Consider the following 21,038-nt stretch of genomic DNA (forward strand, 5'->3'; position numbering starts at 1 on the left):
ACGTAATGTCGAATTAGCAAGTCAATCACATCCAGCCAGTGTTTGCACTTCCATTTAGATGTGTTCTAATAGAAGCTCCAAGTCGCTCCTTAGTTATAACTGCTATTTGACCAGGTGAATTCAGTTCCTTGTAAGTAAAGTACTTATCACCACCCAGCTACAGTTTGAGACTGCTGTGGATGTGTGAGGGAGGAGCTGCCATGTGGCACACTGAGCCTGAAGGTTGGACCCCAGCCCCAGGTGACCGGTAAGCCTACAGAAGGCACTGTGGGTATGGCCAAATCCTAGTGCTCTGGAGTCTCAGGTTCTTCTCCTCTCTCTCTCTGCTCAACCTGTCAGGATGTGGCAATCATATGGCACAAATGTACACCAACAGGACCCAGCATCACAGAGAGCAGGAGAGAGACCCTTCTTCCCGAGATCGCCAAGACAGACAACCCTGTCGGGGAGGGCGGGCTTCCCCACCACATAAACCCACAGTGGGACCTGAGGGCTGGGTTCTTGGGCTAACCTGCAAGCTCCTCTCCATTCTGGTTTCACAGCTTCTCCAGGTGCTAAGAAGAACTCCACCACAAGAAAGAAAAGAGGGGGAGCGGCTGAAGGAGCAAGGCCAAGAGGTCTGTGGCTGCGGAGCATTGCACCAGTACTCCAGATACCGCTACGACCAACAACGTTGCAAAGCAAGTCTTAGTCTTCGGCAGGTTTCATGCTTAGTTACATAAGGTATTTTGACCACAAACAAGCACACATATAAATACGAAATCTTTGTTTGTAATGATTTCAGAGTACTGTGTGATTGGTACTATTCTGAGTGTTAGGGAAGCATCAGTGACTTACATGAACCTCGGAAAGCCTCCCATGCAGAATGGACTTTCTGAGGTAGCTGCTGAAGGTGAGTTCTGAGGATCATTTACATGAATGAAAGAGGATGTGTGTCCCTATGACTCTCGCTTTCATTTGGCCGTTATTCAGCCCAACACTTCCTTGCGCTCTCTTCCCTAACAAGCGACGGCATTTGGGTGTGGGCTTTGTGTTTTTGTAGCGTTAAGTCTCTCTGCTTTCTTGGGATGTTATTCACTCTCTGGATTTTTCTCAGGCCCCCACGTATTAGGGATATTGACTTTCGTTTTAGAAATTAGTATAAGCAACAAGTGCTTTTTAGCTGAGCTCAGTGTCAGGGCTTGGGCTGTAGCGCAATTGGTAGGTACCTGCTTAGCATGCTCAAGAAGGCCCTGGATTTGGTCCCCAGCACACATACACTGGGTATGGTGGTACACGCCTGTCATCCCAACACTTAGGAGGGGAAGGCAGGAGGATCAGAAGTTCAAGGTCATCCTCAGCTACATAGAAAATGTGAGGCCAGCCTTGGCTACACGAGACCCTATTTCAATATAAAGGAAGGAAAGAAGGAAGTGGGGGGGGGTCATAGGGGCTCTTCAGGAAACATCTGGGCTTCAATCAGTGGCACAGCAGCTGAAAAGATGGCTCAGCAGTTTAGAGGCTGGAACCAGTCTGTAAGGGCAGTTCCAGAGGATCTGACACCCTCTTCAGGAGTCTGAGGGCACTGCATGCACATGATGCCTTTAAGTAGTGCATAAGGGCAAAACACCATTCACACTAACAAGAATTAAATAACCGACACACACGTTTCTGCTATGAAGACTCTCCAGCTCTGTGTGTGACAGCAGAGCCTGCCGACTGGTCACTGTGTGCGAAGCAGTGGGCTAAGCTCTTCTGTGCGCTGAGGCTGTCACCGAAGCTCTGGCCCTGTGACTCACGCTGCTCTCTGCATCTGCCGCAGTTCCCTAAGGGAGCACGCACACGCTCTTTCCCTTGCCGCCTCTGTTCTGACTCACCCCAACCCTTTTCAGGTCTTGTCTTCCTCTGTCTTCTCCGTGGACTTTGACATGGGGCATCAGCGTCTTCTTTTTGTTTGTTAAGACACAGATTCACACTGTAGCCCAGACTGGCCTAGAACTCCTAGGTAGGCCAGGCTAGCCTTAAAATTGCTGCAGCTCTCCTATCTCAGCACTACAGAGGCAGGGACTGCAGTGTGCACTCACGTGCACAGTTCCAAGTCTGTTTATGAATGAACCTGTTCCTTCTGTCCAGTCATTGTCCCTCCTGACGTCTGCTGTCATCTATCTGCACATGGCTGACTGCTTGTTCCTTGATGATAACTTCAAACAAGGATAGCATATTTATTTATTTACTTGCTTATTTTTATTATGTTTATTTTATCTGGGGAGGGGTGCACACGCATGCCAGTGTGCATTTGAGGTCAGAAGACAACTTGCAGGAATCGATTCTCTTCTTCTATCATATGTATCCAGGGAGTCCAACTCAAGTTTTCAGCTTGGCAGCAAACAGCTTTACCCATGGAGCCATCCTGCCTGTTTAATTTTTTTTTTCCTTTGAGGGTCTCACTATGTAGCCCTAGCTGGCCTGGAACTTGCTTTGTAAGTCAGGCTATCCTTGATCAGCCTGCATCTGCCCTCCAGAAGGCTAGGATTAAAGATGTGTGCCAACACACCTGGCCTTTTAGGTTCTCATGTTTTAAAGATATCCTTTTGAGCTCGGCAGCAGTGGTGCATGCCTTTAATCCTAGCACTTGGGAGGCTAAGGCAGGTGGATCTCTGTGAGTTCAAGGTCAGCCTGGTCTACAGAGTGAGATCCAGGAAAGGCTCCAAAGCTACACAGAGAAACCCTGTCTCAAAAAAAAAAAAAAAGATAACCTTTTGAAAATGCAGAGCCCTGTCTAGAAACTGGCCAGTTATTTCAATTGGCAAATAAGTCCTGGCAATCAGGCGTGGGGACTTGGGTGTGTGGGACTTGTACCCAGAGAAACTAAGAGTTTGTAAAGGAAGGCTGGGCGTGGTGGCACAAATTTTTAATCCCACATTTGGGAGGCAAAAATAGGTGGGTCTTTGTGAGTCCAAGGCCAGCTTGGTCGACGTAGAGTTCCAGTCCAACTCAGAGGAGCTGCTTAGAAGATGGGAACCCTTCTGCTTAAATGAAATGAAAGTGCATTTTCACACTCTTGGCTCCTCTCTGGATATCAGGTCCTGGGTTGGAAAGTCAGGAGGACTCCACTGTGTAAATTCAGAATGTGGTCGATAGATCACAAAGACAGCTGAGTGCGGGGCTGGGCCCAGGGCTCTTTGCCAAGCCCCCACTAAAATAAGCACCACCAAGGATTAGAGTGAAGAAGAGGGAGGGTCAGAGCGAGGGTCTGTCCTTACAGGGACACTAGGACAGAGACTGTCTTCTTGCGGCATGCCACTCACTCCTGTTATCCTCGATGTCACAGAGCAAGGCACAGGGGCAGGAAGGAAGACACGCTGACCACAGTGGAAACTCAGCCACTTCGCCTCACCGTGGAATTGCCTGCTGGTTGGGAATTGTTCCAGTCTTCAATGGACAAGCATGCGGTGTGGCCCTACGCTGCTCAAAGTAGGAACTTCACCTTGTAAAGCAGAAGGGTGGTTTTTTTCCCCTTCTTCTTTTGTGGTTTTACACAGCAGAAGAGTGTCAGCCTCACTTACAGATGAAGTGAGACGTCAGGCGTGGAGGCGTGAGTGTGGCCGTCATTCTGGCCCCGCCTCCCTTATCCCTTTCATTTGACGCTCATTACTTGAAAGAATCTTCTCGACTCTTTCCATGTGTTGGCAAACAGTTCTGTAGAATCCAGCTGCTGGGAACCAGCCAGCAGCATGCAGTGACATTGCATCATCGGGCCCTGGGGCCAGAGATATCAGCTGGAGAGCTGAGAGGAGCCTGCTCACATCACCGACATGAGAGGCACCAACATCAGGGAGGGAGCACCCAAGGTGAGTGACTGACGGGCTGTGTGTGGGAGAGAGGCAGCAGCTGACTGCTTTGTGTCTTTGGGTCTCTAATGAAGGTGAAGGAGAAGTATTAGCAGCAGGCAGATTTGGAATGAGAACATTTCACTCTTTACCGGTTGTTGGCTTCGAGGTGACTGAAAATGACCGGGAGAAATCAGCCGGAGGCAGACAGCTCAAGCCTCCACTGTGTGTCTCTGCACCACCCAGCAAACTTGTTAAGCAAGATGTAAAGCCCTGCCTCTGTCCATGCCATCTCTACTCTCTCTCCCTTTCTCTGCATCCCGAAGGTGCTTAGTGTGGCCTATGGATTCTGATTGGTTTGGTCACTCATTTCTTTCCCTTGAACAGAGAGAGCCTAGACCTGGACTCTGCTCTTGTTAAGCCTAGTGAGGATGCCCATGGGCTGCCTTCATGTTCCCTGGGTGCTGGGGACCTGAGCTTTGGTACAGACTGCAAGTCTGGGCCACGAACCAAGAGGCATTCCTATGCGGCATGGCACACTGCCACCCTAAGGAGAGTGCTGGGGCTTGAGACACGGGTCAGTGGCTAAGGTGCTTGCTGTATAGGTATGGGGGCCTGAATTCAGTACCCAGCACCCACATAAAAAGCCAGGCATGGAGGCCTGCACCTCTAACCCCAGAAATGGCAAAGTGGTGACAGGAAGGTCCCTGGAGCTGTCTGGCCAGTTTCCCTGAGAGAAGCGACTCCAGCTTCAGACTCAAAAATAAAGTGAGTGGGTGGTAGAGAAGGATGTCTTGACATCAACCTCTGGCTCACACATCCTTTCTACATACACACACACACACACACACACACACACACACACACACACACACACACACGGGGCGGGGTGGGGGTTGACCACAAGGAAAGTAAAGCTCACAGTTGATGCTTTTCTGTTCTGTCCTATCCTTTCAAGAATTTAATAGAATGATAAAGACGGGGGGGGGGGGGGGGGGGGGGTAAAACAGTTGCTAGGTAGGGAGGCTGCTTGCTGGAATTAAATATCTGTTGTCATCGTGATGGTAGCAAGTGTCAGCTGTGGGATGCAGGGCTGGCTTCTGTGACAACTCCTTGTTTAGATGACATGTAAGTATCTGAGCTGAGAATCTTGCCCCTCTGTTCACTCTGACATTTTTTGACGTGCTGGGGAAATGAGTGGTTTAGCCGAGCTCTGCATGTCTTTCACCCAAAGCCACCGGTTCCCGTGAGTTTCTCCCACTTACAGCATTGTGTGTGGAGACGTAGATGCAGTACAGGCTTGGGCACTGTTGTTGTCCGGCTGTCTGGAAATGAAGAGCAAACACGGCACTCTTCTGTCCCGGGGTGGGGATGTAGTTCAGTCGTTAGGGCACTTGCCTCACGGGCACAAAGCCCCGGGTTCTGTTCCCAGCACTGGCAGCACATACCTGGAATCCCACCACTTAGAGACAAGAGGATGGATGATTCAACATCATGCTCAGCCATGGCTACCCAGGCTTCATGAGACCCTGACACAAAACAGCAATAGGAAATGCTTCATCCCTGTGCATTTGAACATGTGTCCCTGCTTTCACATCGATCTTATGAGCCCATTTGAACTTCAGACCGTAACCATGTTCTTTCTCCAAGAACATGCTTTTTCACCATTTTGGCTGTGATCCATGGGTCTGTTTGTCCGTCTTCATTCAGAGTCACACTTTATACTCTCTGCCAGGCCTTGTCATTAATCCAGAATAATCCACTTCCTATTTTTCTTTCATGACTTTATCACATGCATTTTATTTTTCCTGAACTTTTGAGATGTTTTGAAGATTTGAATCCTCATTTTACTTACACACCAATCTTCCTGCATGTTTTCTATGTCACTGTACAATCTGTAAGCAGCGTGTCTATGAGCATGTGTGTGTCTATGTGCATGTGTGTGTCTATGTGCATGTGTGTGTCTGTGTGCATGTGTGTGTCTGTGTGCATGTGTGTGTCTATGTGCATGTGTGTGTCTATGTGCATGTGTGTGTCTATGTGCATGTGTCTATGTGCATGTGTGTGTCTATGTGCATGTAGGCTAACAGACATTCTGGGCATTGAGGTGCAGCCCACTCTTCTGTTTGATGCAGGTCCCAATAACTAACTGCCGTCACTCACTGTGTGTGCAGCAGGTCCTGCATCGAGCACTCCAGTAACCCTCCCTCCCTCAGCGTGTCCTCACAGCCTTCCAATGAAACAGGTCTGACTCTCACCTTCATCTTGCATATGAGGAAACTGCTGAACACCCAACGGTTATCAGCGGCCCTGCCAAACCAAAGCAGGCAGACTGCACCCAGCTCTCTAGTTTTCAGCGGGCTCACTGTGGTCTCCCCTCAGACAAGGGATTGGTAAACTGTGTCTATAAAAAGCCAGCTAGTGCTGGGGAGAAGGGAGTGTGGCCTGAACTCTCAGCTCTGGAGAGGCTGAAGCAGGATGGGGTTGCTGCAATTTCAAGGCCAGCCTGAGCCACATAGACTTTGACTCAAGAAACAAACAAAAGGCCAGATGGTGTTTCTTGCTTTGCAGGTCCCATGTAATGTCTGTCTATTTTGACAACTCTTTAAAAAGCATGTACTGATTATTGACTCACAGATAGGTCATCCAAATTTGGAGCTGTAATCTCAGCTCATGTAAGACACTCCTTTCCAGTACAGCGGTGCTGAGTGGGGACTGGGTCTTCACCTCCTAAACCAGACCTCCATTAGCTAACCATTAACTCCATTTCTTGGGTATCTGTGTGTAGCTGGAGGTTTTCCTGTGTCCCACCCGGTCTGCAGCTGCTCAGATCCAAGTAAACACACAGAGACTTATATTAATTTAAAATGCTTGGCCATTAGCTCAGGCTAACTACTGACTAGTTCTTATACTTAAACTCAGCCAATTTCTGTTCATCTATATGTCACCACGTGTTCCATGGCTTTACCTGTGTGCCATTACATGCTGCTCCCTGGATGGCCGGCTGGCGTCTCCTCACTCACACTTCCTCTTCCCAGAATTCTCCTTGTCTGCTTATCCCACCTATACTTTCTGCCTGGCTACTGGCCAATCAGCATTTTATTAAACCAGTGTACAAAAACATTATCCTACAGCATCTGTGTAGATATACATAAGCACATGTGTTTCTCCTCTCTCTCTCTCTCTCTCTCTCTCTCTCTCTCTCTCTCTCTCTCCCTCCCTCCCTCCCTCCCTCCCTCCCTCCCTCCCTCCCTCTCTGTCTCTCTCTCAACAGGGTCTCACCAGTTAGTCCTGGCTAACCTCAAACTGCCTCTGCCTCTAGAGTGCTGGAATTAAAGGCATACACTGCCATACTCAGTGTCATATACTTTTATCACACCAATGAGCAGGAGCCATGAGTTGACTTTGGAGCTTATTGCTGTTTATAATATAATCATCACATAATGTAATATACTATAATCAACATATAATAAATAATTAACATATAGTATAATATAATCAACAATATGCATTAAAGACCAGATCCATTGGTACAATTTATCTGAGTTGGCCTGGCCTCATTAATTGTTGTTTAATTGTTTTGTTTTTTAAACTACATTTTATTTATTTTGTTTGTGTGTGCATGTATGGAGGGTGAGGGCCAATGTCATGGCATGTGTGGAACCAGAGGACAACTTACAGGAATCTGTCCTTCCACCATGTGGGCCCCAGGGGTTGAACTCAGGCTGTGAGGCTTGGTAGCAGGAGCCTTTAACCACTGAGCCATCTCACTGGCCCTCAGCTGCTTTCCAGAGGGGAGTGGTGCTGGAGAGGGTTCTACCAAGGAAGTAGCCCTCCTCTTTGGTGCCCCTCACCATCACTCTGGGCCGCTTACCCATTCAGACCCCAAGTTCAAGTTTGCCCCCTGGAGGAGGTAAATGGGCCGTTTGTTTGCTGCGGCGGCGGCTGCTTCACTGTTTTATAAGACAAGGGAGACATCTAAAATTAAGTGTGATGTCAGCATGAGGAGGGCCTGGGGACTTCAGCATCTACAGATGCAGCAGGGAGACGCCCATGAGTACAGCCCAGTGGGGAACTGTCGTCTCCTGGTCTGCTGGCTGACCGACCCCCACCTCCACTCAACAGGTGCTGGAAATGGCCCAGCAGGTAGAAGGTGCTTGACACCGTGCCTGGCGACCGGAGGTGGACCCCAGGGCGCGTGGTCAAAGGAGAGAACTCACGGGAATGAGTTCTCCTCTGACGTCCACACGTGCGCTGTGGTACATGCCCGTGAATGTGCGCACACACGAACAGACGTACAATAAATACACAGACAGACAGACGGACGGACGGATGATAAGTGGTTTAAAGGAGTGCTAGGAACTTGTTCTAAAAGGATGACAGGCACTGCTGCTGTGGCACATGCCTATCATCCCAGCGCTTGGGAGTCAGAGGCAGGAGGATCACCTGTTTGAGGTCAGCGTATGCTACAGAGGAACACCTTGTTTGAAAGGGCAAGAGATGGTAAACAAGGGATTTATTACATATGAGTTCTTATTTTGACTTCTTGGTGTTTTTAAAACTGTCCTGTTGGCTGGGCAGTATCTGGCACAGCCTGCAATCCCAGAACTAGGGAGATGGAGACAAGAGGCTGGTAGTGTAGGCTACCTGAGATCCTGTCTTCTCTAGCCCCAAAGACAGCTATGTGCTCACTGGTCTCTGAAAGGGATTTTCAGCACATCTTTGTCGTGTCACTGAGAGTGGTAGGTTCTATATTCACCTCTAAGGACATCTAACGTCTGACTGTTGGGGACTCTGTCCCGGAGGTAGCAGCAGCCTTCCTCCCTCTCCACCCACAAGAAGATCTGGGCAAAGACTCAGAATGAAAAACCAAGCCTTCAATGCGCACGAGGCTGGTTGGGAGGTGACCCAGTGTGACAAACAGCGTCGGCATGCCAGCCACTGGCTGAGATAGGAGTGCTTTCAGAGGCTTTGTCTGTGGGGAGCAAGTTGTAGGCAGGGGATTCCACACTCGGTGTCAGAGAGAGCACGTGGGTTCCTGTGCCTGAAGCTGCAAGGGCCACGGGTCCAGCTGAGCCCACGCCTCAGTTCCCTCTCCCTGCTCCCTCCTGCCTTCTCTCCCTGCAGCCTACCACATGACTCCCCTCATCAGGCCCCACCCAGAGGCCTCTTTGGACCTCTATCTAAATCTGCCCCCTCTTCCACATCCGTCCATCATCCTCTCTCCCATCTTGTCTTCACACAGCAGGACTGGACATTGTTTGACCCCACTTGGTTCATTTTGGTGTCTGTTTCTCTCTGGAAAGACATTCTGGGGCGGGGGATGTCTTGACTTGCTTACAGTGCTAAAGGTGCCTCCGGCCATGTGTGCATACAGTAGGTACCCAGTAATGGCCTCCTGGTCATGTGTGAACAGGCAGTTACAGGGAAGCAGACACAAGGCTTGCAACACAGCCCCACCACAGAGGTGGGAGCAGCACTTCCTAGTTGTCAGGTATCTGGGAACAGAGGTCACCTGGGACTCTCAGCTCTCTAACCCCTGCTGACCCCAGCCTGAACACCAGTTGACCTGGATTCTTGAGAAATGCTCCCTCTTCCTTCTATGGTCACATGACTGTTTAGAGTTGAGTTGTCAGGATTAAAGTCAAGATCACGAGGACCTTCCCTCTGAGCTTGCCAGCAGGTTCCCTTCATCATCCCCTGAGGTGAAGAAGTCCAAGCCCTGGACCCAAGGAGGAAGCCCAAGCAAATGTCTTCATGGCTTAACCTTTCACCTGACACAGAGGCTTTGGGCCGTAGGAGTTCTAGGGCAGGAAGACTGAGCTGATGTTGCCGTGTGGTCAGAGCAACAGACAGAATCAATGGACACAATGATTTCAGGTGGAGCAAAGTGACCTGATGGCTGTGGTGGACACAAAGAGCCACCGTGGAGATGCAGTGACAGAAAGAACATTCCAGGCAAAGGAGGGAGCCATGCAAAGGCCCTGTGTGGGGAGTCCCACAAAAGGTCGGGTGCTCAGAGCAGGGTAAACAAATGAAGACACTGTCCAGAAATGAGTCTGGCGGAGGGGAGATTAGGGGGTAGCCTAGCCTCATTTGATGGATGTGTCAGGACTTCAAAGCTACAAAGGAAACTACTCACCCACTTAAAGCGGATGGCTCCCTCCGATTGATGTTTGAAAACATTACTTGGGTTGCTATGCAACAGAAACTGAGTGAGAAAGGACAGAAGCCTAGAGATGAGCTAGAAAACGCAAGGCCAGGGGCTTACTTCCATTCTGGATAAAAACCATCCTGTGCCCATTGGCATAGAGCATTCATTTTCTCTGAACTTTGTGGGGAGAGGAGAATCTGTTGTGAGCATGAGCAGAAGACATGTGTCCCTTCATTTATCCTACACATACCGAGTGCCTACTGTGCGGCAGTCACTGTTGTAAATGCTGCAGAGGAACAGGTGTCTGCTCTTTCTCACTCTGCGTTTATTTATGCAGAGACAGGGTCTCACTGTGTAGCCCAGGCTGGCCTGCAACTCTCTATATAGACCAGACTGGCCTTGAATTTGGAGATCTGATAGCATCTGCCTCCTGAGTGCTGGGATTAAAGGTGCATACCCCCAACAAGCCAGCTATTCCTCATTATTTCATAGCTAATTATTACCATCCATCTATAAAATCAGCTGCACACTCACTATCTGTCTATTCTCTTGTCTAATGACTTTTATCCTCTGGACATTTTATTTTCCTATAGAAAACATTTTATTTAAAAAAAAAGAAAAGAAGGGGGAGAGAGAGAGAAGGGGGAGGAGGAGGATGTCTGTTGCCAGTACCCTGAGGCTTCATGGGCCAGCCTCGGAAAGTTCCAAGGAAAGTGCCCCAGGACAAGGGAATGGAGTGGAATAGGGAAGCTGCCGAGGAAACGCAGTGCAGTCATTTTGAGCTACAATGACTCAGGGAGGAAATGACAGAGGCCTCAAGGGGAAATCACTCCGAAAAGGAGGAAGGGGAGACTGCTAAGACAGCTACCTCGGGAGGAGGAGACAGCTCTCCAACATGAGTTGCAAGAAAAGGGGAACTGCATTGTTTTACGGACCGTCTCCAAATGTGCATTGTTCATGAAACGTTTTCTTGGCCCCGTGGATTTCTGTACACTCAGCCCAGAGCAGGAGAGTGGCAAGTCAAAGCCTAGGTGCGATCCCCTGCCTGGACTGCAGCCTTGGCTCCAAGCAGGGGCCTGTGAGACCTTCATAGGAGCAGAGTGAGCCCCAAAGTTGCTCTCGACACCAGAAAGCATTTGTCTGTGAGCTTATGGGTTGTAAATGTGAAATACTACTCTCCCCTGTTACGTTTTTACTGAGAGAAAGAATGTGTACACGCGTGTGTGCCATAGCCCACGTATGCGGCATTCTGAGGACAGCTTTTGGGAGTCGGTTCTCTCCTTCCATCACATGGGTCCTGAGGACTGAACTCGGGTCGTCAGGTTAGACAAGTACCTTTACCCAAGAGCCATCCCACTGGCCCTGGAGTATGTTTGTTGACTGCACATGTGTTACCATCAGCCAGGCTGCTTGTCTGTGTCTCTTCAGGGAAGGATTGTGGAGAAGAAAGCATAGGGTCTCTGTTCCTATGATGAGATGTTTGTCACCTGGTTAGTAAGACAAAAAAAAGTACTTTGTGGGATGTTTGCTCCAGGTTCAGAATTTAAACTCACTCAGCTGAAAGGTGTAAAAACACAGGTCAGTTACTGAAGTCTCACGTTGCTGGGGTGCTCCCTTCTGTGGGTGCTCTGAGGGGGTGAAAGGCTCAAAAGCCACTGAATGACAACCAGTGAGGACCAGTGAAGGCCGGGCCAGGGGCGTGAGCCACCCTTTAGCCTCAGAGTGAGTTGATCTGTAGCCTGTCACTTCCAAAATAATAAACCCAGTAAACTGGTATAAGTGAGCGCATGCCAGTAGAGGAGTTGACAGAGCAGGGTCACACAGCCCTCCTCACATCCCTAAAATGACCCGGGAAAACACGCAAAGCCAGTGAGTGAGTGTGAAGCCTCCCTCACCCGGCCATGTGCCGAATGACTTTAGCCAACTTCAAGCTCTCCTTGGCCAAGCAAGTGAAAAAGTCACATCCTTCAGGGACCTGTCTCTGGTAGGCCAGATGTTCTTCAAGCGTGGCGCACAGGTAGTACTTGGCATACATTTGTAAATTATGTATAATTTACATTGCATTAATGTACATGGGGGAAAAAACTAACTCATCAAATCTGTACTTTTAAGGGTTAATATTGCTTAAGGAGACTTGGGGGGTCTTTAAGGTTTTGTTTCCTCACTTTTCCCAACCAAGGATCTTTTTTCTTTTCTTCTCCTTTCCTTTTTTCTTTTTTAAGAGAGTCTCACTGTGCAGCTCTGACTGACCTAGAACTTGCTGTGTAGATCAAGCTGACCTGGGACTCACAGAGATCCACCTGCCTCCGCCTCCTGAGTGCTAGAATTAAAGGTGTGTGTCACCATCCCTGGTTCCGACTAAGTGTCAGGATGCATCAAGCAAGAAGCGGGGTGTCCTTGTCTGTGAGCGGGGAGCAACGTGGAGGGGCTCAGTAGTGCTGCTCCCTGCCGGCTCTCCCTTCTGGAACCCCACAGAGAATCAGTTACTCCATGGCCCGTGAGACCTTTACGTTGCTTCATGTCAGTCCTGAGGACTGGTGGGCATCATGGCTCCTGACTGTCATCTCAACATGCATGAGGCTGAGGCAGGGGGATTGCCATCAGAACAAGGACAAAGGCTGTGCTTCAGAATACCGGGCCAGTCAGGGGTACACAGGAAGACCCTGCCTCAAACAACAACAAAACCCTGAACTTAGACCAAGGGTTACAAGTGCCTGTGTCCTGGCACACACACAGGACAGATAAATAGAAGTGTGTCTGAGCAAGTGGGCGAGCCCCAGCCCTGCTGGGGATCCAGTGGTCAGCCTTCAAGAAGGGAATGTTTCATTTCTAACGGTGGTTTTGGAATTTTCCGGCGGCCACGGTCTCTTCCTCAAAGGAGGCATTGCCTTCCACACGTGAAGTCACCGTAAGCGTGTGGCCTTTCCACTTGAACCAGCAGGAAGATATGAGTGCTAGGAGGGTCGGCACTCACCCCACCATGAAGATGTCCAAGTCTGGGCTTATGTAGTAGCGAGGCCATTTTTAGAGGAATCGGGAAGATGAGGAAGCATTCCTTCCTAAGTGGTCCCTCCTCTCCTCTATGTGCCCCACAGTCATGTCCATCAGGTTTACCCCCTTCCTTGTCCCTGGCACCTCTGGACAAGGCAGCCGCCACGGCTGTCTGCACCCAGACAGACTGGAAGAAACTCGGGGGGAGGTCTGCGGGAATCTGGCTGTTGGTGTCCGTCCAGAGAGACAGGCCAGAGCAGGTGCTGGAGAGAGCTGCTGCTCTGAATTCCAGCAGAGACACTGTGGAGAGCGAGAGGCCAGGGGCAGCGATCTCTGCTGGTGCTGCCTCCTGAGGAGGCTGTGGAATGATCGGCCCTGTGTCTGCAGAGGATTGAGATGAAGGTGAATGTGAGTACCACCCTCCTTGTCTGCCGTCCTTTTCCTGTACCAGGGATGGCCAGGGGCCCTGTGCAAAGGGCCTGGGGTTATTTCAGACAGTTTCTTGAGCCTCCAGGAAGTAGGCAATCAGTTTCCTTGGGAAGCAGGTCTGGAAACGAAAGTAGAGAGTCTGTATTTAATTTTAAAAGTTACTTTCTGAGTAACGGGGGAGGTATGTGAACATCTGAAATTTCAGGCTAAAGGATTGCTACAAGCTTGGGACTAGCCTGGGCTATACAGCAAGTACCTGGGCTATACAGCAGTAGCCAGCCTAAGCTACCTACCTAACAAGATCCTGGGTCAAAGACAAAACAAAAGGTGACATTCTGCCCAGTTTTTGTTTTTATTTTTGTTTTTTTTTTTTATAAACTTAAATATCACATTGCATAAAAAACAATCAGGAAGGGAGGGTCCCAGTAGCATCCTTTCAGATAAATGGCGCCAGGTCACTCAGCTCCCTCAGCACAGCTGTTCCTCTTCGATCTCCAGCTACTTTGCACTGTTTTGGAAAAGCACTCCAGGGGCGGCCACTCCCTCCAGTGTCTACATCTGGGATGCTGCAAGAGATCACTTGGTTGTTACCTCATTTTAACATCCCTAGTCCCCTTGCTGATGGAATACAGGATGGAGCGAAGCTGTCTGGGACAGGGAAGAGTGGTTGGACCATGTGAAATAACTGGGTATAGTATCGATTCTAAAAGCAACTTCTGGGCATGAAGTAGGAAGCCCCTGTTGCTATTTTAAGTGACTCTCTTGGTTCCCTATACCTCATGGAATTTAACTTTAGAGTAAATACAACTGTGGAAAGATTCTCAATGAAAAGTAACAGTTAAGAAGTGGCTTCAGCCCGGGCGGTGGTGGCGCATGCCTTTAATCCCACCACTCAGGAGGCCGACACAGGTGGATCTCTGTGAGTTCAAGGCCAGCCTGGTCTATAGAGTGAGATCCAGGACAGCCAGAGCTACACAGAGAAACCCTGTCTCTAAAACAAAAACAGAAGAAGAAGCTGTTTCATGCTAGGCCTAGTGGCACTGGTTTGCAGCCCAGTCACTTGGGTGGTAGAGGCAGAAATGTCACAAGTTCAAGGCCAGCCTGAGCAACTAAAGGAGACTCCGTCTCAAAATAAAAAAGTAGAAAGACAGCTGGAGCCTGGGGTGCTCTGGGCCCCAGGTTAGAATCTCAGTACAGAAAAACAGAAAGACAGAGAGAAGGTCAGGGAGGGAGGGGGAGCACAGGGAGGGAGGGGGAGCACAGGGAGGGAGGGGGAGCACAGGGAGGGAGGGGGAGCAAGCGTCTTTCTACGTCACAGGACGGTGATGAAATAGGAAAGACGGAGGGAGACGATGGGAAGATGGAGTCAGAGAGGACCGTGAATGGCAGGTGTTGGGGCTGCTGGCTGGTATTCCCTTGCAGCTGCAGACCTCACAGGACAACACCACGGGTGAGGGAAGTGGGCACATGGCTCCTTTCAACAGGGTCACGACTGTCACTATCGTGTCCTGTCTGTCAGGCCCCCTGCCAGCTGAGCCGCCTCCCCTGCTGCATCTTTGTGCACAGGACCCAGAGCGGCATGCAGCTGGCTGCAGGAGGGAGGGTCGCAGGCAGCCTCCTTGGCTGCTTAGACTCACGATCCTTCCCAGACTTGCCCGAGCTGGAGTCTCTTCCAGCATAAGCGGCTTGAATATCCGCGCATCTGCAGCTATCTTCTGGGGACTTCAGCGGATGGCGGTCCACTGTCTTCTCTAAGTGCCTTCATTAGGGGCCCGTTCTCGGGCTGTGCGAGTCAACAGTCTCAGAATCCAATGATGCGCAGGGCTGAGGCAGAAGCTCGGTGGTAGTGTGCTTGCCAGGCTAGCAGGAGAATCTGAGTTCAGATTTCCAGCATCCACTAAAAAGCCAGCACATGTCTATCATCCCAGCGCTTGGGGGAGGGCAGAGACAGGAGGCTCCCTAGAGCTTGCTGGCTAGCCAGTCTACCTGAATCAGACTGTGAGAGACCCTGTCTCAAAAACTAAGGGAGAGCACCTTTGTGGATGACACCCAAGGGGGATCTCTGACCTCCACCTGCACATGAGGATTTTACCTCCCTTTTTGGTAAATTACAGGCAAGTGCTGTTGGACGACACACAATCGTAGGAAGGCTGTGGGGTTGGGCGAGTCTCATGGGTCGCTTTGCTACAGCTCCTCAGAGCACCTGACCCTCCAGTCCTCTGTCTGGATGGCACCTTACACCAGAAGTGGCGCCCCAAGAAGTGTCACTCAGACACTCTGCTTCTTCCTCAGGGTCCTCCTTCCTCCTCTGTCTTCCCTTTTCAGAGTGTGGGTGGGAGCTCAGAGGTGGTGAGGGGGTTTTTATCTTGCTCTTGGAAACTTTTCTCGTTCTTTTTTTTCTAAACATGCGGTACTTTTTTTTTTAATGATGGAAAATAGGCATTCTCGGTCCACTCAGGAAGGCCCTCTGCTCTGCTTTGACCAATCCTAGCTGAGCTTTGCATCCCTACAACGTAAACTACCCCAAGCTTAGCTTCCTCATCAAGACGTCCAGGGGACTCTGCTGGAGACCTCATTCATGGGAGTTCACGTTTCCTGCACATCAAATGGCTTCGCACGTGCACAGTATATGTGCTCTTTTATTTAATGTTAGGGTGTGTATATGATGTTCGCAAGTGTGTCTGCGCCACGGTTTGGGTGTGGAAAGCACACAACTTTGTAGAGTGGGTTCTCTCCTTTATGTGGGTTTCAGGGCTCAAACTAACATCAAAGGGCTTGCACAGGAAACATCTTTACCCACTGAGCCATCTCCATGGCTAGTGTATGCTGTCTTATCTTTATTTTATTTTCTGTATATAAGTGTTTTGCCTGTGTGTATGTATGAGCACCACATATATGCCTGGTGTCCTTGGAGGTCAAAAGAGGGCATTGGATCCCCTAGAACTGGAGTTACAAATGTTTGTTAACCACCATGTGTGTGCTGGGGATTGAACCTGGGTCCTCTGCAAGAGCAGCAATTACTCTTAACCGCTGAGGCTGAGCCATCTCTCTAGCCCTGTAGTGTATTTTTTTAAGGTGCAGTTTTAATTAACCATCCTTTTCATGGCCCTCAGAAGGGAAGTGTGAGTGAGTCCTTCACCTTCCCTAAAAACTAAGAATTCTTGAAAATGAGCCATGGAACCTGCGAGAAGGAAGCTGAAATATTCAACGTGGTCATGTGTCAAAGTTGTAGTTCAAAAGAGGGTTGTGGTCACCCTGCTGCCCTGGGCCTTCATCGCTGCAGGGGCTGCCATTGTCTGGGGCACTCTCTCCTCGGCGGTCTCCTGCTGTGGCCTCACTCTGTGCTAGATCCCTCCAGTGTCCCTGGCTTCAGTGGAAGCCACTGGAGGGCTTTTCTGTCCCCAGCTGCAAACTTGTTTATTTTAGAAGCAGAGGAATTTGGGGACAGGGGAGTTTCGTGAAAGATAGAACAAGCAGGAAGCAGGACTGGACACCATCATGCTGATTGACCCCCAATTTGAACAGAGGGAAGGAAGAAGAGAAGGGTCCAAAATAGCGGGATACTCACGGACTTTAGGGAATCCTGCCTTGGGCACAGGTGCTCACAGCCAATGGCTGTTGACTTTCACCTTCCAAGAGAAGCAGGGCAGGTCTTCAAAACCCGGGCCATGGGTGGGCTGTGCAGCACACTGCTTCCCTTGACCCTTAGTGATATTTTACTTATTATATCATTGTTGTTATCACAACTGTCTGTATGTATGCATGATGTGTATGATGTGTGTATGTGGGTGCATGTGCTGCGGCGTGTGTGTGTGTGTGTGTGTGTGTGTGTGTGTGTGTGTGTGTGTGTGTGTGTGTGTGTGTGTGTGTAGGTCAGAAGAATTCTGTGAAGTCAGTCTCCTCCTTCCACTACAGTCTAGGGATCAAGCTTAGGTCACAGGCTTGCTAGCAAGCACCATTATCTGCTCAGCCATCTCAATAATCTGCTACTTCTCCTTTTTCATTCCTCTGGCTCAGCCCTTTAAGAAGCAAAGTGACTCTCTTTGAAGTCAGCCTGTGCACACCACAGTCTCCACCTCGCCCATGTGTCTTGTAGCTGTTGTACTCACAGAACTATTTCCTACCCAGACCCTGCCTGCTGTCTTTGTGATTTACCTCAGTGCTAGGATGGAGCTCAGGGCCTTGCAGGTGCCAGGCAGCTCCTACCAGAGGGGCACACTCCCAGCCTATGGCCATTCTTAAACCAGCTCATTCTAGATTTGAACTCCTTTAGCAAGTTAGACTTATGCTGAGGGAGCAGACTATAGAGATGTGACAGTCACAACTGCCAGGGTGACAGGCCTACATCTGAACACCAATGCACTGTCGCTGCTGGGTGACCTTGGGCACAGAAGCCCCTTAACCTCCCCTGGTCTTATGTGCCTCAGAACTCTCATAAAGAGGCCAACCAGGCAAACTAGCAGACCCCTCTCCAATGTCCGGCCCTTTTCTGCACTTTTGGTCCTTTCCATAAACTGGAAAGATGGAAATCAAAGGCACTGCTGAGGGGCAGGCACCTGCCATGCAGGAACTGTGCCCACTCAGCCTGCAGAGGGAATTGGGGCTTAGACACAGGGAAGAGGAAGATGCAGGGATGGAGCTGAGGCTGTGGCTGGCCCTGCTTAGGACCAGGAACGGATGCTACTACATTTCCTCTGGTTTCTGCAGAAGGTAGGACAGATGTGGACTAGTCAGTTTTTCCAGCATGAGCCTCCTGCCTCTGGTAGTTCTTTCCTGCACATTCCTGCAAGACCCTCTCCCGTGGACCCAGCACTTCCCCAGTCTTTCCCTGCAGCCAGGGGAAAGCAGACTCCACCCACTTTGGGCATCCATTAACCTATTTGCCTTGAACTCCATACAATCCACCTAGCCACATGGTTTAAGTAGTAGCCAGGGCAGAAATCAAAACCCTGACGATGGTGCATGGCCCCCCAGCTGCTGGCTTTCCAGTTCCTCTAACTCCTCCATTCACCCACTCACACCCTCACTAGGGACTTCACACATTTCTCTTCCTCCGCTGACAGGCCCTCCCAACACCCTTCATGTGACTAAGTCCCACCCCCAGAGAACCACTGTCTCGGGAAACTTTCCCCAAGCCTCTGCTACCACAACTCCCCCACAGCAGGCATGGCCTCTTACAGTTTCCCGTATTCTCTTTTTCATCACACTCAAAAGCCTCTTGTCTGCTTCTGTGGATCCGACGCTTACTTCTGTGAGAGTTGACTAGAAACAAGCCTTATCCATAAGAAGATCCATTACGTAGGCCAGGGACTGCCACATTTACCACGGTGTCTTCAGAGAGCTCCTGGCAGGGGTATATTTATAGTTGCATATGTCCTGGTGAGTGGATGGGTGGATGGATGGGTGGATGGATGGATGGATGGATGGATGGATGGATGGATGGATGGATGACACATTCCCAGATGTGTCCAGCTGTACTGCAGACCAATCTCCTCCCGCTGAACAGAGTTTGCACACTGATTCTTTCGGGTCCCCCCTGCAGTGAGGTCACCCCTGTTCTTTGTCTTCACGGTCCTAAGCCTCTCCTGCTTCTGCCTTCCAAATGTCTGTTCATGTCTCTTCTGTTTCCTGACTGTTGTATGGAGATGAGCATGTGCAAGTGGCCATAGAAACTTCTATCTGAGTGGGAGGGCTTAGTCAGATGAAGGTGGGAAGAGGACCTGTGGGCAGAGGAAGAGACATGTGGGAGGTCCCACGAGGGCTTGAGGATATGTGAACAGGGGAGTTAGAGGAACTGAAAAGTGACCAGTTATCTGGATGGCCATGCGTTTCTCCCACACGGGGTGTGGTGGCACACATCCGTAAACCCAGAATTTAAGAGATGGGAGGATCAGAAGTTCAGCTATTTAGGGAATATAGACCAACATGAGCTATATGAGATCCTGCCTCAAAACCATAGGAGCCTGTAGAGATGACTCAGAGGTTGGGGACACTGGCTGCTCTCCAAGAGGACCTGGGTAAAGGGCGGCACAGGTGCCTGCTGCCATGCCTGGTGACCCGAGTCTGGCTCGGAGACTGCAAACTGTCCTCTGGCCTTCACATTCGTGCTGGGGTACACGTGCAACCACACACATGCACACAACATAACATAAAAAGAAAACATTCTTAAGTTTTAAAATAAGAATGTCTCTCCTTTTGTGCATGAAATCTAGCTGCCTGTGTGCTCCTAAGAAGCAGAGATAACTGTGTGTCCTACGCTGTCACTGAAGTATCCATACCAATGTTTCCAAATTAACACCCTATTAAAGGATGGCTTTCAAGTCACCCTCTGTGACCACTGGACTGTGGTCAGGTTCCGTAGCTGTGGCTGTCAACTGCTTCCGTATGTTATTTTCAAAGAGCTGAGCCTGGCGGTGCCAGGAGCCTGGGTGCGCAGTGATGACATACTGCTGTTGTCACTCCAGGGGCTGCTGCGGTGTCTCCTCTCCCTGCATGACAAACCGGCCATGACTTGCCCCGCTGGATTTGCCCATAGGGCCTGCCATAGGTCCTTCATGTGGGAGCCCAACTCTACATAGAGGGAGGCAGCCTCTACAGAGGTGACCCTTGAGCTGAAAGTCAGTCATGCAAAGATCTGGTGAAAGAGTGTCCTGGGCAAATGGGATGGCAAGGGATGGTCCCAAGCTGGGAGCATTATGGAAAAGTCAAGAAACAATATGGAAGACCACGAATGAGGGCAGGAGCGGCAGGCCTGAGGGCTGACCATGGGGGCCTCAAAGTCATCCCCAGGAACTTAGCCGGCATCCTAAAAACAGTTGTAAGTTGAGTTTTTAGACAGGCCCAGGTGTGTGTGTGTGTGTGTGTGTGTGTGTGTGTGTGTGTGTGTGTGTATAGAATATTCTTGCTGGAGACTAAGAAGGGATTTGTGGGGAGTGGGTCAAGAACAGAAGGGAAGAGATCTATCTGTTGAGTCCAAAGGACTTTGGACAGTCATTAGATCTCTCTGACCCTCTATTTCCTTACCTGTACAATGGAGACAAGAGAGCCCATGTCTGCGACTTCTGGAATTTGTGATGAAATGTCTGAGCACTCAATAAAAACCAGAGTCCCATTCCGTATAATTCACTCTGTTCCTGGGATGCCCACGTAGGTTTCACTCCTCTTCTGGTGTTGTTATTGCCGCTGTTTCATTTTGGCTTTCTGAGACACGGTTTTCTGTAGACCAGGATGACCTTGGACTCCCAATTCACCTGCTTCTACCGCCACCACCCCAAAGCTGGGGTTACAGGCATGTGCCACCTTGTCCTGTTTGGTTTATTCTTCTTGTGTGACAAACTCTGATTGTCTCTGTTATTAAAACGTGGTAACTTAGGCTAGGGGCATGTTCGTTGCTTACCTAGCATGCTTGAGGCCCTAATTAATTGGGAAGTTATAATAATTGATTGCTTGGAGTAGCCAAAGGCACTCTGTGCTATTTATAAAGAAGTACAGCACAGAAGGGACCCGTGCTGTGGCACATGTAGAGGTCACTTTGCTTTTGAAGATGTGGCCAGGAAGCAAGCAGTCAGTTGCAGGAAACCGTATGTCAGGAACGAGGCAGCTGCTATCAATCCAGGACAGCTGTGGGGGCCCCATGGGGCAGATGCTTCCTGGCT

The 21,038-nt window shown here is 49.9% G+C and overlaps 1 protein-coding gene across 3 annotated transcripts in view; it reads left to right on the forward strand.

Moving 5' to 3' along the window:
• Nucleotides 1-3,249: 3,249 nt before the first annotated feature.
• Cass4 (Cas scaffold protein family member 4) overlaps nt 3,250-21,038 on the forward strand; it is a 39,561-nt gene continuing 21,772 nt past the window's right edge. The window contains exon 1 of one of the 3 annotated variants that reach the window (XM_076571276.1): nt 3,250-3,830. In XM_076571276.1, coding sequence (XP_076427391.1) covers nt 3,795-3,830 — 36 coding nt within the window. In that variant the 5' untranslated portion in view covers nt 3,250-3,794. The remainder of the gene's footprint in view (nt 3,831-21,038) is intronic. The other 2 variants (XM_076571275.1, XM_016003847.3) reach the window with 2 other exon arrangements.

Source organism: Peromyscus maniculatus, chromosome 4 (assembly GCF_049852395.1).
Source record: "Peromyscus maniculatus bairdii isolate BWxNUB_F1_BW_parent chromosome 4, HU_Pman_BW_mat_3.1, whole genome shotgun sequence".
Classification (NCBI taxonomy): domain Eukaryota; kingdom Metazoa; phylum Chordata; class Mammalia; order Rodentia; family Cricetidae; genus Peromyscus; species Peromyscus maniculatus.